Source organism: Hyperolius riggenbachi, chromosome 6 (assembly GCF_040937935.1).
Source record: "Hyperolius riggenbachi isolate aHypRig1 chromosome 6, aHypRig1.pri, whole genome shotgun sequence".
NCBI classification, from domain to species: domain Eukaryota; kingdom Metazoa; phylum Chordata; class Amphibia; order Anura; family Hyperoliidae; genus Hyperolius; species Hyperolius riggenbachi.
This window is the reverse complement of record NC_090651.1, coordinates 152930113-152948194: the sequence shown is the minus strand read 5'-3', so window position 1 is coordinate 152948194 and position 18082 is coordinate 152930113. Positions and strand designations below refer to the sequence as shown.

The following is an 18082-nucleotide window of genomic DNA, read 5'->3' as shown; positions in this document are numbered from 1 at the left end:
CTCCTACCCCAACCTCTAAGGGCCCGTTTTCACTAGGAGCGGTGCGATGCGGCTACATAGCCGCACCGCACCGCGGGTGTCCTGAAACACATGCACAGCAATGGAAGAGTTTCCACTGCGTGCATGTTGTGTGGAGCGATCCGAGAATCTGCAGCATGCTGCAGATTCTCGCACGGCCGCATCCGCCCGCAGCCACGCCCCATCTCCTCCATTGACTTCCGCATCGGGAGGGGAGCCGCAGCACTTTTAGAGGCTGGGGGTCAGAAGGGGGGGGGGTCTCAGCACTATGAGAGGCTGGAGGTCGAGAGGGGGATCGCAGCACTATGAGAGGCTGGGGGTTGGGAGGGGGATCGCAGCACTATGAGAGGCTGGGGGGAAATCTGCTGCCAATCTCATTGCATTTGGATGAAATCTGCTGCCAATCTCATTCACGACCCCCTACCCCTCCCCCCAGCTACCTCTGGTTGCCCCCTCTATATCCCCCACTGAGACATATGAGTGCGCCCCCCTCCGTTCCCCAACCTTCCCGCTTAAACCCGTTGCCCCCCTCTGAAAGCCCCGGCACCTCTGATAGAAATGAGCAGCAGTATTACTCACTGCCTTTCACAATACCGGGGGAAACGGCTTAATGACCTCATCAAGCCGCGTCCCCGGTACGGTAAACAGTAGCCCGGAGCTGAACAGTGGAGTAGGAGGGTGCGCGATCAACGCTGGAAAGCCATGACGGTGAGTAGTCTTGCGGATGCCCATCCCACAGCACATAAGGCAGGGGTCCCCAACCTTTTCCGGCCTGGGGACCACTTTCTGACCAAATTTTTTCTCCGGGGATTGGGAGAGGGGGGTGTTTTGGGGGACCTAGTAGACAGTGTCGTGCGCAGCGGGTTACGGGGGGGAGGGGGGCTGGGGTGCGGCGGCATAGCTAGCATAGTTGCCCCAGTATAGGGAGTTTAGTTGCCCCAGTATAGCTGCCGGAGCCTCTACAGTCCTGTAGAGCTCGTTGCTGAGAGACAGCAGGTCTGTGGGGCGCTTGCTGCTGGATGCAGGCACCTGCTGCTGCCTCTGTGCTGGCTGGACAGTGGGGGTGGAAGCCAGTCCTCAGTGGCCTCCTCTGCTGTGTCCGCTGATTCCCGTGCTAGCAAAAGGCCACGCCAGAGCCTTTTGAGTGAGTCCTTCCAGGGGGTGGTTAGGGCTCTGCCTCCCAGCAGCCGTCGCGTGCGGCAGCTGAACGGCTTGCTGGCACGGGCCATGTGCTCCCAACTCCTGCCGTACACGCTCGTGCAGGAGGGGAGCGACATGCGTGCGCTGCTTGCTTGTGCAGCCCCAGACTGGCAGCTCCCCAACAGACACTTCTTCGCCCGCAAGGCCATTCCTGCACTGCACCGCTTTGTGATGGCCAATGTGGAGCGAGGGCTGGAGCACGCGGTTGGTGAAAGGGTCTACGTCACCATGGACTCCTGGAGCAGCCGCTTCGGGACAAGCCGCTACCTGTCCTTCACTGTCCACTGGGTCAGCTTGGTGGAAGGGGGTGAGGATGGGAGAGCAGCAGCGGGCACAGCAGCAGCAGCAACACAGTGGGTGGTGCCACCCCGCAGGGTCAGGGGAACTGCAGCAGGTTCCTCCGATCCTCTGCCATTCTCCGGCACACCTGGCCAAACCCCCCGCCTCAGCAGCAGCGTGAAGGCCCGCCACTGCCAAGCGCTGCTGCAGTTGGTCAGCCTTGGGAAGACCAAACTGACGGCAACCCATGTGTTGGCCAAACTCCAGGAGCAGGAGAGGATTTGGCTGACCCCCAGAGGCCTCAGAGTCGGAGAGGTGGTGGCCGACAATGGGGCCAATCTGGTTGCCGCCATCGACAGGGGAAACCTGACCCACATCCCCTGTCTTGCCCACGTGCTGAACCTGGTGGTGCAGAAGTTCCTGCGCACCTACCAGGGGATGGGCGAACTGCTGGAAACGGCAAGGAACGTTGTGCGTCACTTCCGGCGCTCGGCTGCAGCCTGTGCGAGCCTGGAAGACGTGCAAAAGGAGCTGGAGCTGCCACGCCATCGGCTGATCCTTGACATTCCGACTCGCTGGAACTCCACCCTGGCGATGTTGGAGCGTCTGGTTGAACAGAAGCACGCTGTCAACCAGTACCTTGCCCTGGCCACTGTTTCCGCCGCTCAGAGAAGGGACAAGACCAGCAACATCCCGTCCATTGTCCCCGATGATGACTGGAGGCACATGCAGCAGGTGTGCTTAGTGCTGGCTCCCTTTCTGCAGGCCACTAACATGGTGAGCAGGGACCATGCTATGGTCTGCGAGTGGGTGCCCCTGGTTTGTCTGCTGAACAGGGCCCTCGATGCTTTGCTGGAACAGGGAGCGGCAGCCTTGGACCAGCAGGCGCGTCATGCAGCTGCACAGTCCACCTCTGAGGAGGAGGAGGACTTGGTGGAGGTCCCTGACCTTGCTGCTGATGAGGGGGATCAGCACAGCGCAGCTGAGTTGGTGCGGGGGTGGAGAGAGGATGAGGCGGCAGAGGAGGAGGATGAGGACAGCAGCACTGCCATCGATGTGCCAGCACACGTGGCCCGCCTCTTCCCAATGGCAGCGCACATGCTGGCGTGCCTGCGCAGGGACCCCAGAGTGATCCAGATGAAGCAGAGGGAGGAGATCTGGATCAGCATGATGTTGGACTCACGCCTCAAGGGGAAGTTGAGCCAGTTCCTGCCGCCTGCAGGAGGAGAGCCAGCGCAACAAATAAGGATCTTGCAGCAGGCCCTTGTTGAGCGCTTGGAGGAAGCCTTCCCCCAGCCTTCCACCCCCACTGTCCAGCCAGCACAGAGGCAGCATCAGGTGCCTGCATCCAGCAGCAAGCGCCCCACAGACCTGCTGTCTCTCAGCAACGAGCTCTACAGGACTGTAGAGGCTCCGGCAGCAGTGACTAGAGAGGAGGTGCATGCAGCAGCATCCTCCTCCGGTCACAGCCAGCGCCTGACCCGTATGGTGGCTGACTACATGGGGTCCTACAGCGGGCTTGACAGCGATGCCCCTGTTGATCCCATGGAGTATTGGGTCAAGCGCCTGGAGATCTGGAGCGAGCTGGCGCAGTACGCCCTGGAAGTGCTGTCCTGTCCCCCTTCCAGCGTGCTGTCCGAGCGCTGCTTCAGTGCAGCTGGTGGCGTGGTCACCGAGAAACGCTCACGTCTGTCTCACAAGTCTGTGGGCAGACTGACGTTTCTCAAGATGAACCAGGCGTGGGTGGAAGGCGAGTTCCTGGCCCCTGTTGTCGGCGAGAGGGGGACATGAACTGGCTACCGGAAAAAACATCTTTAATGTGCCTTACCACCCTTTACCACCTCCTGGCTCCTGCTCACTAAGCCAGCCTGGTTCACTTTGACTATTACGTCGCCTGCAGCCACACATTTTACACCTACAGTGGGCTGCTGCGTACTGCCCTTCTGCTGTCTGTCTGTGTTTCCCACTGCCAGGGTACACGGATTTACCTTCTGCTGCCACTCTGCCACCAGCTATTACGTCAAACAATAGCTATATCTGTGTAATTAACTTGTACAAACAAAACAAAAAAACCATTAAAAAAAAAAAGGTTTAATTTTTCTGAGGTGCCCGGGTTGAAAACTGTGTTGTCCCAGTTGTGTATTGGACACAATGTGGGCTTCACGACCGCTGTCTGGGACCTCCTGTTGTGTTTATTTACGCCCTGGTATCACCGCTAGGTACCAGGGCTATTATGTCACGCTGCCTGCCTGCTGCCACACTCACACTACTCCTCCATTCCTCCTGCTGCTGCTGCTGTCTGTCTGTGTTTCCCACTGCCAGGGTACACAGATTTACCTTCTGCTGCCACTCTGCCACCAGCTATTACGTCAAACAATAGCTATATCTGTGTAATTTGTTGTAAAAACAAAACAAAAAAAAAACATTAAAAAAAAAGGTTTAATTTTTCTGAGGTGCCCGGGTTGAAAACTGTGTTGTCCCAGTTGTGTATTGGACACGATGTGGGCTGCACGACCGCTGTCTGGGACCTCCTGCTGTGTTTATTTACAGCCCTGGTATCACCGCTAGGTACCAGGGATATTATGTCACGCTGCCTGCCTGCTGCCACACTCACATTACTCCTCCATTCCTCCTGCTGCTGCTGCTGTCTGTCTGTGTTTCCCACTGCCAGGGTACACAGATTTACCTTCTGCTGCCACTCTGCCACCAGCTATTACGTCAAACAATAGCTATATCTGTGTAATTTGTTGTCAAAACAAAACAAAACAACAATTAAAAAAAAAAAAGGTTTAATTTTTCTGAGGTGCCCGGGTTGAAAACTGTGTTGTCCCAGTTGTGTATTGGACACGATGTGGGCTTCACGACCGCTGTCTGGGACCTCCTGCTGTGTTTATTTACAGCCCTGGTATCACCGCTAGGTACCAGGGCTATTATGTCACGCTGCCTGCCTGCTGCCACACTCACATTACTCCTCCATTCCTCCTGCTGCTGCTGCTGTCTGTCTGTGTTTCCCACTGCCAGGGTACACAGATTTACCTTCTGCTGCCACTCTGCCACCAGCTATTACGTCAAACAATAGCTATATCTGTGTAATTAACTTGTATAAACAAAACAAAAAAACCATTAAAAAAAAAAGTTTAATTTTTTCTGAGGTGCCCAGGTTGAAAACTGTGATGCCCCAGTTGTGTATTGGACACGATGTGGGCTTCATGACCGCTGTCTGGGACCTCCTGCTGTGTTTATTTACGCCCTGGTATCACCGCTAGGTACCAGGGCTATTATGTCATGCTGCCTGCCTGCTGCCACACTCACACTACTCCTCCATTCCTCCTGCTGCTGCTGCTGTCTGTCTGTGTTTCCCACTGCCAGGGTACACGGCATTACCTTCTGCTGCCACTCTGCCACCAGCTATTACGTCAAACAATAGCTATATCTGTGTAATTAACTTGTACAAACAAAACAAAAAAACCATTAAAAAAAAAAAGGTTTAATTTTTTCTGAGGTGCCCGGGTTGAAAACTGTGTTGTCCCAGTTGTGTATTGGACACGATGTGGACTGCACGACCGCTGTCTGGGACCTCCTGCTGTGTTTATTTACAGCCCTGGTATCACCGCTAAGTACCAGGGATATTATGTCACGCTGCCTGCCTCATTGACTGCCTGGCCTGCTGCCACACACTCATCCTCCTCCTCCTGCTACTGAATTTACCTCCTGCTGTCTGTGTGTTTCCACTGCCAGGGAGCACATACAATGGCGCTTCCAACATGCGTGCGCCACCAGCTATTTATTACGCTCAAAAATAGCTGCATTTCTTTAAAAAAAAATTATAAAAGAGAAATAAGTGAAGAAGACGATATAGAAGAAGAAGAAGATATAGAAAAAGAAGAAGAAGGAGAAGAAGAAGAAGATATAGAAAAAGAAGAAGAAGGAGAAGAAGAAGAAGAAGGAGAAGGAGAAGAAGAAGAAAATGAAAAAAGATGAAGAAGAAGAAGAAGAAGAAGGAGGAGGAGGAGGAGGAGGAGGAGGAGGAGGAGGAGGAGAAGGAGAAGGAGAAGAAGAAGATACAGTACTGAACAAAATTTTGGACACAACTTCTCTTTCCACCTTTTTTTTTTTAAAGGAACATCCCCACATAATCACTTTCTGTTGTTACTTGGAAAAAAAGATGTTTCTTGCATCATTAACCCTCAAAACAAGTGTTGGAAGCTAAGGCCAATTTGAATAGTCAGCTCGAATAATGAGCTCGAATAGTGAGCTCGAAGTCCGAGGTCGAATCGAATAGTAAAAATTATTCGACTCGAATATTCGACTGACCTAGAATAATTTACTATTCGAATTCGACCAAACTCGAATTTTAAAAAGGGGTATCCGAGCACCACTGACTAAAACCCCCAAAATCTGTAAATATCAGGTGCTGCTGTGCACGTCATAGGTCTGGTCCATCCACTTTAAATAACATTAGAAAAAAAATACCAGAACTTTCCAAATCCAAAGTTAATAAAGCAAATAACTTTAGAAAAGCTACACCAATTTGGTTCTAAAAGGATAAAAAAATACTTGCTACGTAGCAAACAGATAGATTATATGGATCAACATTCTACTACAATTATTGCAAATGTAGGTAGCTCTCTAGATTTTGTTACTATATGGAAATACACTATCTCTTTTTAAAACTATATGTTGTTTCCATTGGAAGTAGTTCTGATAGAAGGCTATTAAAGACTTTTACAAACTGCACAGCGAAGATCCATTTCCCCAAATACAGATTCATTTTCTTTTCTTCTACCCTCAAGAGATGCCTTCAGGCCTTCAGGGAACGCTAAAGGGCTCTTTTTTTTTCTTCCATATGTGATTTGGTGCATTTTTTATTCGTTTCTGTCTTTAAAGTGATGAAGATTGTGTGCACCCTATTATACCACTGCAATCCAATTACAATCCAATTTTGCCTGATCGGAAAACTCCTGCTTGCTGCATTTTTTTCTTTGTTTCTAGCATCTCGAGAAAAAACACAAAACAGAATCGCAGAAAAATCATGGCTTAATTGCATTGTGAAGTCACACAATTTGCAGTATGTATGTATGTATAGTCCTGGCCAAAAGTTTTGAGACTGTCAAAAATATTAGTTTTCACAAAGTTTGCTGCTAAACTGCTTTTAGATCTTTGTTTCAGTTGTTTATGTGATGTACTGAAATAGAATTATAAGCACTTCATACGTTTCAAAGGCTTTTATTGACAATTACATGAGATTTATGCAAAGAGTCAGTATTTGCAGTGTTGGCCCTTCTTTTTCAGGACCTCTGCAATTCGACGGGGCATGCTCTCAATCCTGACTGATAGCAACCCATTCTTTCATAATCGCTTCTTTGAGTTTCTCAGAATTAGTTTTTTTTTTTTTGTCCACCCGCCTCTTGAGAAATGACCACAAGTCCTCAATGGGATTAAGATCTGGGGAGTTTCCAGGCCATGGACCCAAAATTTCAACGTTTTGGTCCCTGAGCTACTTAGTTACCACTTTTGTCTTATGACACGATGCTCCATCGTGCTGGAAAATGCATCGTTCTTCACCAAAATGTTGTTGGAAGAAGTTGCTGTTGGAGGGTGTTTTGGTACCATTCTTTATTAATGGCTGTGTTTTTTGGAAAAATTGTAAGTGAGCCCCCTTGGATGAGAAGTAACCCCACACATGAATGGTCTCAGAATGCTTTACTGTTGGCATGACACAGGACTGATGGTAGCGCTCACCTTTTCTTTTCCTGACAAGCCTTTTTCCAGATTCACCAAACAATTGGAAAGGGGCTTCATCGAGGAATATGACTTTGCCCCAGTCCTCAGCAGTCCATTCACCATACTTTCTGCAGAAGATCAATCTGTCCCTGATGTTTTTGGGGAAAGAAGTGGCTTCTTTGCTGTCCTTCTTGACACCCGGCCATCTTCCAAAAGTCTTCGCCTCACTGTGCATGCAGATGCGCTCACACCTGCCTGCTGCCATTCCTGAGCAACCTCTGCACTGGTTGCACTCCGATCCCACAGCTGAATCCTCTTTAGGAGATGATCCTGGTGCTTGCTGGACTTTCTTGGACGCCCTGAAGCCTTCTTAACAAGAATTAAACCTCTTTCCTTGAAATTCTTCATGATCCTATAAATTGTTGATTTAGGTGCAACCTTAGTAGCCAAAATATCCTTGCCTGTGAAGCCATTTTTATGCAACGCAATGATGGCTGCATGCGTTTCTTTGCTGGTCTCCATGGTTAACAATGGAAGATCAATGATTTCAAGCATCACCCTCCTCTTAACATGTCAAGTCTGCCATTCTAACCCAATCAGCCTGACATAATGATCTCCAGCCTTGTGCTCGTCAACATTCTCACCTGAGTTAACAAGACGATTAATGAAATGATCTCAGCAGGTCCTTTAATGACAGCAATGAAATGCAGTGGAAAGGTTTTTTTGGGATTCAGTTAATTTTCATGGCAAAGAAGGACTATGCAAAAACTTAAGCACCAAGTTTTCTAATTTCCAATATTTTTGACAGTCTCAAAACTTTTGGCCAGGACTCTATGTATGATTTATACTGCTTTTGTATACAAAATTTCTTTGTATACAACATTTCACTGAGTGGAATTCCAACCACAAATATTTTTTTTTTGTTATGGACAAAGTGTAGAAGGGCTACAACTCTAGCCAAGTTTGAATTGGTGTTTGTGATCCAATTGGGGAGATTTACCATCACTGAGTGAACTTATTTTTCATATCGTGAGCAAGTATTAGAATATCTGTTTTGTTGTGGTATATTGGGGTCTACTGGTGTCCAATAAGTTTGGTTCAACCTGTTTTTAATGACAAATATAAGGGATGAGTTCACCCTTTCACATAAAATGAAGAGGTGTATTTATATGTAAATTACATTCAAGGATGCTTCACATCGGGTAGAAATATGTCACAAGATAGTGTCCAAGGTGCTTACAGGGTGGTACCTCCCCTGACCTTGTACACAAATGTGGGCTACCTGCTTGATACCAATAATTGCCCAGGCACATTGCTTTCTGGATCCGCTTTGGAGCTGTGTAACATGGTTGTGCCCTTGGCAATTTATGTCATGACAAACAGAAATGTAGGTAGGGTGAAGGATATGTTATTTGTCTGCAATAATGGCTAATGGTTTCTTAATGAAAATGCTGTCCAAGATTATCATGATGCTAAGGGTTTGACTTTAGGAAGCTGGGACACTTTTCTAGTTCAAGCCTATGGTGGTAACATACGATACCTGAGGTAACTATTAACTTAAAAGGCTACATTGGTGTATCAAGAGTTTGCACAAGGCATCCACATTATTGCAGGATCTGCATATATTATCTCTATTTAGTAATATAGAATATGGGCATCGTCTATACTAATTTAATATTGTAATATAAGAGGTTTTAGATGTCCTCTTGTTGTAATTTTACATGCGATTTTTACATTTGACTGTACTTGACATGCAAGAAAATATGCAAAAATCAGCAAACATTAGAGCTGAGTATGGTGCAATAACAAGGTCAGCTAAGTAAAGTTTCAGCTACTAACATGAGTGAAAACATACACATCAGTGCTAAATCGGAGTGTGCTGCGTAATGGCATGCAAAAAATATGCAAAAATCAGCAAAACATAAGAGCTGAATACACTAAGATGCAATTCTATAAGGTCAGTTAAATAAAGTTTCAGCTATTAATTGAGTGCATTAATTTGCACCTTATTGCTACAAGGTGCAGAATGCTATGCAGTCAAAATATATTGCTGAATGGAATGCAAGAGGCAATGGCACACCATTCTGGTGCATAACCTGAAGGAAGCAAGGACTGGGAAATTATTATTATTATTTAGTATTTATATAGCGCCGACATCTTCCGCAGCGCTGTACATAGTATATATTGTTTTGTTATGAACTGTCCCACAGAGGAGCTCACAATCTAATCCCTACATGAACATGTGTATATGGATATGATACTGGCTAATAGAAAGAAAGCAAAGAGTTGTGGTCAGTGGATACTATTCAAAATGGGGAACTGTGAGCAGTGGGGTCCCACAGCAGTTAGTAATGGGTCTAGTACGCTTCAATTTATTACTTAGTAGATTAAATAGAAAGTAAGGTTGCTATTATTGAAAATAATCATTTTAAATGCTGAGCAGCAGCAGCTACAGTAAATACACTTTTGGGGTGCATAACATGGGAAACAAACTTGAGATGCTAGCATCATACTGCCCTTGTTTAACTGCTGTAAGGACCTGGAATTTGGACAGTATTTGTAATCTAAGTAACCTAAGTGGTAAAAGAATGCGTCTTCTAAGGGATCTGGGGGTAGTACTTCAGAGGAATCAGAAGATGATGGTACAGATGTGGATATCCTCAGGAAGTGTATTCTCAAGTCATTTTTAAGGCAGACCAGAAACAGACAAAGGAGAATGAAAATAACTAGGGGTAAAACAAGAGGGAAGGACACATGCAAATCCAGTCAGAAGATGAGGTCGAAATATTAAAGCTGAAGGAGATGTGTATGCATTTAGTAAGGAACAGATCCCACGACTAGAGAGAGGCCTTATATATTGCCCCACTATAAACCTCTATGAACAGTTGTTTTCACATAAGATGCTAATAATGAGGTAACTAGGACAATATCATTGAGAGTACAGATATTAATGCTTTTGACTTGGATACCCTCTTTAACAAGACTGAGACCATGAGAGAAGAAGAAGGTCTTCAACCCTCCTTTAATACATTGAGACATAAGTTTAAGAAGAAGTTATCTCTTTATATTAGGGATGAGCTCTCGGAACAGGAACAGTTCCGAGTTTTGATTTTCACATCAGAATTTGACAGTTCTGAGTAAGAATGTAAATATCACAAATGGCTGTGTTCTGAGTACCGAGTTCCGTTCTTCCATTAAAGGCAATATTTCTGTCTTCCGCAGTTAATAATAAACCCCCCTAAATGTGCTATTTTTACCAAATTTGTCAAATATGTTAGGGGGATTATTAGGAACATGGTAAAAAAATTGTAAAAAGACCTTGTAGTTCCACAGTAAAAAATGGTTTTCCTACTCTGTAAAATAAGACTCGGTATGCAGTACAGTGTATCGCAGCAAAGTCTCATTTAATCAAGTTTAGGACACATTTTTCCTATGGAACTTTCAAATTGATTTTCTCTGTGGATGGAATTCTACTTCTCTGATCAGCCCTAATAAATATACAGGTATGTTTATGGATCTGGTCAGGGAGAATCTAAAATGTTGGCATGAAAAAGTATAGATAATTTAAATGAGGGGGAGAGAAGGGCCAAGCAAGAGATTAAAGAAAATAACAACAATATTATAAAAGTGATGGGGGGTGTGTGTTTTTTAATGTCTAATATTGTACATATGGAAGAGGTTGACTAAAAATCCTATGAAAGATTCTCTAGTTCAGGTAGCCACATGAAAGTTACCAAATGTTGGTAACAATGCATCATGTGTGTCTATGGCTGGATCCTAGAAAGGTGAGTAACTTCACTCCTCCACTCTGCATGATGAGGTGGGCTCTGGCTAACTAATACCGGGTTCTCTTGTGGCTACCTAAACTGGGGGTCACAACTGGCTGCCTATACTTGGGGGGTACCTCTAACTAACTAATATTGGGGGCCAGGGCCGGCCTTAGGTTTCACAGCGCCCTGAGCGAAACCTGATTTTTGTGCCCCCCCTCCCCTTCATCCTCTTCCCACGTGCATCTACACACACGCATGCACGTATACACACACACAGGCCCATATGCAATTCCCCTTTTCTCCTGAGTTATCTCATAGGACAGTGGTTCCCAACCTTTTTGACGTTGTGACACATCATGCCAAATTCTCAGATCTCCGTGATACATCGCGTATGTATAATAGAAAAAATACTATTAATAACCACAAATGGATGGAAAGAGTGCATTATCCTGAATACACTTAAAAATTAAGGCTAGAACCTTTTAGGAATATTAATAAAAACAATCAGTGGAACAGTTAGCCACCTCCTCCCCCCATTTAAAATGATAGCATAGTACTGACAATTTGCACCATGTGTTATAGCCCCCCCCCCCCCCCCCAAAAAAAAAACGCCCTCAGACTCAGTATAGGTAGGTAGCCAGGTATAGGTGCTCCCAGTATAGGATCTCATGTGTAGGTGCCCTCAATATAGGTTGCCAAGCTTAGGTGCCCCCAGTATAGGAAGTCAGATGAAGGTCTCCATCCCCCCATAGGTAGCCTGGCGTAGGTACCTCCAGTATAGGTAGCGAGGTGTTGGTGCCCTCAGCAAAGGTAACCAGCTATAGGTGCCCCCAGTATAGGAAATCAGGTGTAGGTGCCCTCAGTATAGGCAACCAGCTATAGGCGCCCCCTTGGAAGCTGGCGCCCTGAGCGACCGCTCCGGTCGCTCATATCAAAGGCCGGCTATGTTGGGGGCTCATCTGGCTACCTAGGAAGGAAGATTTTTACACACTCACCCTGAGAGCTATTTAGCCTAAAAAGTGCTCTGCTCTAGAGCAACAGATCTTAACCACTTGATCACTGAGGGTTTTTTTCCCCTTTAGGACCAGAGCAATTTTCCTCTGTCAGCACTCCTCCCTTTCTTTCGCCAATAACTTAAAGGCATACTATCGATCTATGCATTTATTTTTAAATGCTGTATGTTGTAGCACACATTAGGACAAGTACTAGGAGCAATTTGATTCCTCACACAGCTGTTCCTCTCAGCTGTAAAATCCTCCGTCAGATTTAGATACAAAATGTATCTAATACTGACGGCTCCCAGAGGGCTAGACCATGTCTCTGCACAGGGGAGTTTCTATCAACTCCTCAGTTTATAGTTTAATTATCACCTTGCTGAAAGAATCTTATTGATATGGTGGTGAGGGGTTAAAGATGCTAGCAATGTGTGTTTATTATCTTTGCTTCTCTTGACTGATTAAGATACTAATAATGCTAATTGTAAACAGTGGTCTGCCCCTCTGAGCAGCTTGTAAAGTGGATGCAGCCTGGAGGGAATCATCATCACAAGCAGGCAGACAGTCTGAGTGTAAACACAGACTAGTGTTATAGCTAGTTTTTAGCAATAAAGTAATTGCTCAGTAATATTACAGCAATATTACAGCTCATTTAGTTACCTGTTACCACCTCAGATCAGCCTATTTCTCCTCATGTCTCCTGCATGCTGTGAGTGACACAGTGAAATATATTTGTGAGCTGTGTGAGAAATGAATTTTTAAGCAGGGATAGAGGGAGAGAGACCTGGGTGAATAAATAAAGTGCCCCTAGCACTAGTGGTAATGTGTACACTAATATAGAATATTACAAAAAAAAAGTTGTTTCAATCGATAGTATTTCTTTAATCACTCCTTAAAAAACAAGATATAGATCATTTTGTTGTGATTTCACCATCAATTAGGTTTTCTTTGGAAGGTACATTATGCTGAGAATTATTGTATTCTAAATGCATTTTAATGGGAATAATAAGAAAAAAAATCATTATTTCTCAGTTTTTGGACATTATAGTTTTAAAATAAAATTTTCTACTGTGGAGAAAACCCACACATTTTATTTGCACAATTGTCCCAGTTATTGTAACATTTAAAATATTTCCCTAGTACAATGTATGGCGCCAATATTTTATTTGGAAATAAACATGCATTTTTTCAGTTTTGGGTCCATCACTAATTACAAGCCCATAATTTAAAAAATAACAGTACTATATCCTCTTGATATACATATTAAAGTTCAGTCCCTAAGGTAACTATTTATGTTTTTTTAATTGTCATTTTTTTATGCTAAACAATTTATTTGGGTACTATGGGAGAGGGTGGGAAGAAAGGATTTCATTTAAAATGTAAGTGTGGGTCTTTTTATTAAAAAAAAATGTATGTAGGTTTAATTTTACTATTTCATAGAAAGTTGACCAGCGCTGCAAGATATTCATGTGTGTCACTCCCACCACCAACACCATATGGAGAGCGACTCACCAATTCAGTTGGACCACAGATTATAATGGTCAAATGCGCGTGCGGGGCATTCAGGCTCCCCTCGCCTATAATCAGTACTCCGCCCTTGCTGCAGTCACCACCAATCGTTGCCTTTCCAAACAAACGCCTCCAACATATACAGTTTTCCTCAAGATAAAATAGTGAGAAACTCACATAGCGCAACACTGTATAAAATCACAACTATTTATTCCTTTTTATGCACTTACAAATCCGCGGTTAGGTTTGGCACATAGAGTTTTTCCCACGGGCTCTCCCCCACTCGGCCTCCCGGTATGGCCGAATGGAATTCTCAATCCAATCTGTATGGGTCAACCCTGGCCTCCCACCGTCTGCTTGAAAGTGCGGAAGACGCCGTCTGCAGGTCCGCCCGATCGATTTCGTCACTACATGTGACCCATCAGGGGCTCGGACCTGCTGCGGCGCGTGTGTACTCTAAATTCTCTGATCTGATGCGCTATTGGCTGGGAGGGACTCTGTCCCCTCCCCTCAAAAAACTTTATTTAAAATTTGCTCTCCAGCGTGGTTACGTATAATAAGGTGCTTGTAACCACGTCTGGTGTAAAAATTTGGCATGACATTTTGTTAAAAAAGCTAAAATAAGGATATATATCCTTTGCAAGTATATATATTGCACAAAAGTTGGGCACCTAACAGGTTTTGATAAAGAAAAACGGTCACCCCGTGACACTCCGTGGGTGAGAGCCCGTGTTTACATCCCAATGATTGTGCTGATATGAAAACATGATCTAACAGCTTAAATTATCATACTGGTGATTTATTTATATACTATAGGCACATTTTACATACATTTTATAGGGGAGGATTCATTTGCTTTGCTTTCTATCTTCCGATACAAAGTATGCTTGTGAATTCCCTATTTCTTAATACACACTGCCCCCAAGTGGGTGAAGATTTTATTACATAATAATAGGGAACAGTATATGTTAAAGTGAGGATCCCTCACTTTTCTCCACCCGTATATACTCCTCCTGGTAGCATTTTATTATAATAATTCCATTATTATCCTCAATGGATTTTTTTATTCTCACAATATAATTAATTGATATACTATCGCTACTTTCTGTGTTGTAATTAATACATTTTGATATAATATCATGGCTTTTCACCAGGGTGGGCTTCCTCCCATGCACATTCCGCGCGCGTCACTGCAGATGTATCTAACCCTGTTCAATAAAGCACTTCAAGTCAAAAAAAAATTTGTGGACTGGAGAAAGTTAATAGACATTGGAGGGGTGGCAACTTTATCCGGTTGCTATCCCAGAAAGAAACGAAATGGATATACGAACTGGAAACTTTGACCCCTAAGGGGTTTAACATTGATATTGACTTGAAGTGCTTTATTGAACAGGGTTAGATACATCTGCAGCGACGCGCATACATAGGGAATTCACAAGCATACTTTGTATCAGAAGATAGAAAGCAAAGCAAATGAATCCTCCCCTATAAAATGTATGTAAAATGTGCCTATAGTATATAAAAAAAATCACCAGTATGATAATTTAAGCTGTTAGATCATGTTTTCATATAAGGACAATCATTGGGATGTAAACACGGGCTCTCACCCACGGAGTGTCACGGGGTGACCGTTTTTCTTTATCAAAACCTGTTAGGTGCCCAACTTTTGTGCAATATATATACTTGCAAAGGATATATATCCTTATTTTAGCTTTTTTAACAAAATGTCATGTCAAATTTTTACACCAGACGTGGTTACAAGCACCTTATTATACGTATCCACGCTGGAGAGCAAATTTTAAATAAAGTTTTTTGAGGGGAGGGGACAGAGTCCCTCCCAGCCAATAGCGCATCAGATCAGAGAATTTAGAGTACACACGCGCCGCAGCAGGTCCGAGCCCCTGATGAGTCACGTGTAGTGACAAAATCGATCGGGCGGACCTGCAGACGGCGTCTTCCGCACTTTCAAGCAGACGGTGGGAGGCCAGGGTTGACCCATACAGATTGGATTGAGGATTCCATTCAGCCATACCGGGAGGCCGAGCGGGGGAGTGCCCATGGGAAAAACTCTATGTGCCAAACCTAACCGCGGATTTGTAAGTGCATAAAAAGGAATAAATAGTTGTGATTTTATACAGTGTTGCGCTATGTGAGTTTCTCACTATTTTATCTTGTATATGTTGGAGGCGTTTGTTTGGAAAGGCAACGATTGGTGGTGACTGCAGCAAGGGCGGAGTACTGATTATAGGCGAGGGGAGCGGGAATGCCCCGCACGCACATTTGACCATTTTAATCTGTGGTCCAACTGAATTGGTGAGTCGCTCTCCATATGGTGTTGGTGGTGGGAGAGACACACATGAATATCTTGCAGCGCTGGTCAACTTTCTATGAAATACATGCTTAAAAGGACCTACTCGCCTATACTGACTACAGCGAAGCTTTTAAAAAAAGCCAGAGAGATTTTGTACTTTTAAATTTGTCTTTTTTACCAGGAAAGTGTGTGTATGATATTTGGCTGGACTGGTATTTTTAATGATATTTGGCAGATTCAAGTAACTGCCAGGGTATCAGAAAGTTTTTATTATATATGTATGATAATTATATATGGTGATATAACTATTCATTTCCATACAATCTGGATCTTGTTGATCCGTGAATACTTGAGCGCAGGGCTTAAAACAGCCTTCTGGCTGTAACTGCACGTTAATTTTACTATTTGTCCACAAGGTGTCCTCGCGCATTATTTCCTATTAGCGTATTATAAGTACACGGACAGGAAGTAATGCATGGATGTGTTACTTCCTTAGTTGCAAATTAATGTGGCATCTCACTGATGCCAGCGATCATTGACACTGGGACTTAGATCAATGAATGGGAACGCACTTCTAACAAGCAGCAACGAGTACCCAACGAGTACCCATGCGGGAGCGAGTGCTGGCCGGCCACAGCAGAAGACAAGTTTCTACGTCCCTGGGACTTCAGATGAAGTTTCCCAGGGCGTAGATAAACTGCATTCGGTGCAGTAAGTGGTTAATTCCTGCAAGGTATGCAGAAAAAAAGTGCCACCCCATCAAAAAATGAACCTTGATAAGTGTAAAGGGAAAAAAAACTTTTATATTGGTTTTTCCCTACAAAATAAACAAAATCTGAAGGAACGCCAAAGTCCAGTGTATTGAGAAACCTGAGGCCCTATTTGCCTCCAGTGTAAAAAGGGTTTATGCTAGGTACACACGATGCAATTTTCTGACAGATTTACAATCAGGTAGATTGTTTCCAACATGTCCAATCTGATTTCTGATCAATTTTCTGATCGGTTTTCCATAGAAGTGAATGGAAAATCGATTGGAAAACTGTTACTAGGTGGCTGTCCAGTTCCCTATATTGCAGATTCCTGTTATGCTGATGCAATTTCCTGACAGATTTACTGTCAGATCAATTATTCCCAACATGTCCAATCTCATTTCCGATCGATTTTCCATTCACTTCTATGGAAAAGGATCAGAAAATTGATCAGAAATCAGATCGGACATGTTGGAAACAATTGCTCTGACTGTAAATCTGTCAGAAAATTGCATCGTGTGTACCCAGCATAATAGGAATCTGCAATATAGGGAACTGGACAGCCACCTAGTAACAGCACTTTTTCATAGTTTCATGGTGCTTGTGGATGCAGTTTACATTTTTAAGAATAAATAGGTAGAGATTATGTATCTGAAAAATACAGATTGATGTAATGGGATTGATGTAGTGTTGTTTAGTGTTTACCTCCACATCATGCTTTTTTGTCTCTATGTTTGGTTCATATGCTTTTAGGACCTCCATATCACAACAGAAATAAGGGCTATAGAAATTGAAGTATGGCAAAGAAGTGATCTTGTCTGAATTCAACATCGGATTGATTTCATTCAGAAGTGCATGCATCTCTTTTTTTATTTATATTCTCTTCTTATTCTTTTTGTATACTTGTTCTGTTCTGTTCTATCTAAAAAAAAAAGGTCTCTAAATGGTTAATCATTTGTTGATTTAATAAACTGGACTTTTTTTCAGCACACATTTCTTGCTTTCCTTTTTGTTGTGCATTAGCTTACTGTTACTATGGCTATAAAAGGGTTCTGTTTTAATACTTCTATTCAGATTTTCAGCAGTGCAACGGAGCACCGCAAATAACATGATCTGTGAAACATACTACATATATATATATATATATATATATATATATATTTGTATTTAACCACTTTAGCCTTCTGGACGTATCTCCAATGTCCAAAAAGGAGGCTGCTCAAGCCTCCAGGACATAGAAGACACGTCCATCAAAAAATGCGCTGCCACGAACGCACGCATACACGCTCTTGCCTGCCTCAGCACCGATCAGTGCAAGGGACCTGGGGTCCCTCTACCTGATTGGTGCCCCATTAAGCCACTATGATCGTGATTACAAGCGTAACTGCGATCATTGAAAACCGATGCTACAGGAAGTAATTAATGAAGTTGGGGTAATATGCAGAGAGCTCAACAATATCTCATATCTACTTTAAACTAAACTAAAACTAAAAAGGAAATGGAATGGCAATAGCGTGATACTGCTAT

The 18082-nt window shown here is 44.1% G+C and overlaps 1 protein-coding gene across 4 annotated transcripts in view; it reads left to right on the top strand.

Moving 5' to 3' along the window:
* Window positions 1–18082, top strand: part of LOC137521181 (coagulation factor XIII B chain-like) — a 268933-nt gene that overhangs the window by 194907 nt on the left and 55944 nt on the right. Inside the window, exon 15 of one of the 4 annotated variants that reach the window (XM_068240108.1) lies at window positions 17309–17546. The exons of the other annotated variants lie outside the window; for them this stretch is intronic. Coding sequence (XP_068096209.1) covers window positions 17309–17349 — 41 coding nt within the window. The 3' untranslated portion in view covers window positions 17350–17546. Of the gene's footprint in view, window positions 1–17308; window positions 17547–18082 lie in introns of those variants that run through there. 4 annotated transcript variants of the gene reach the window in all.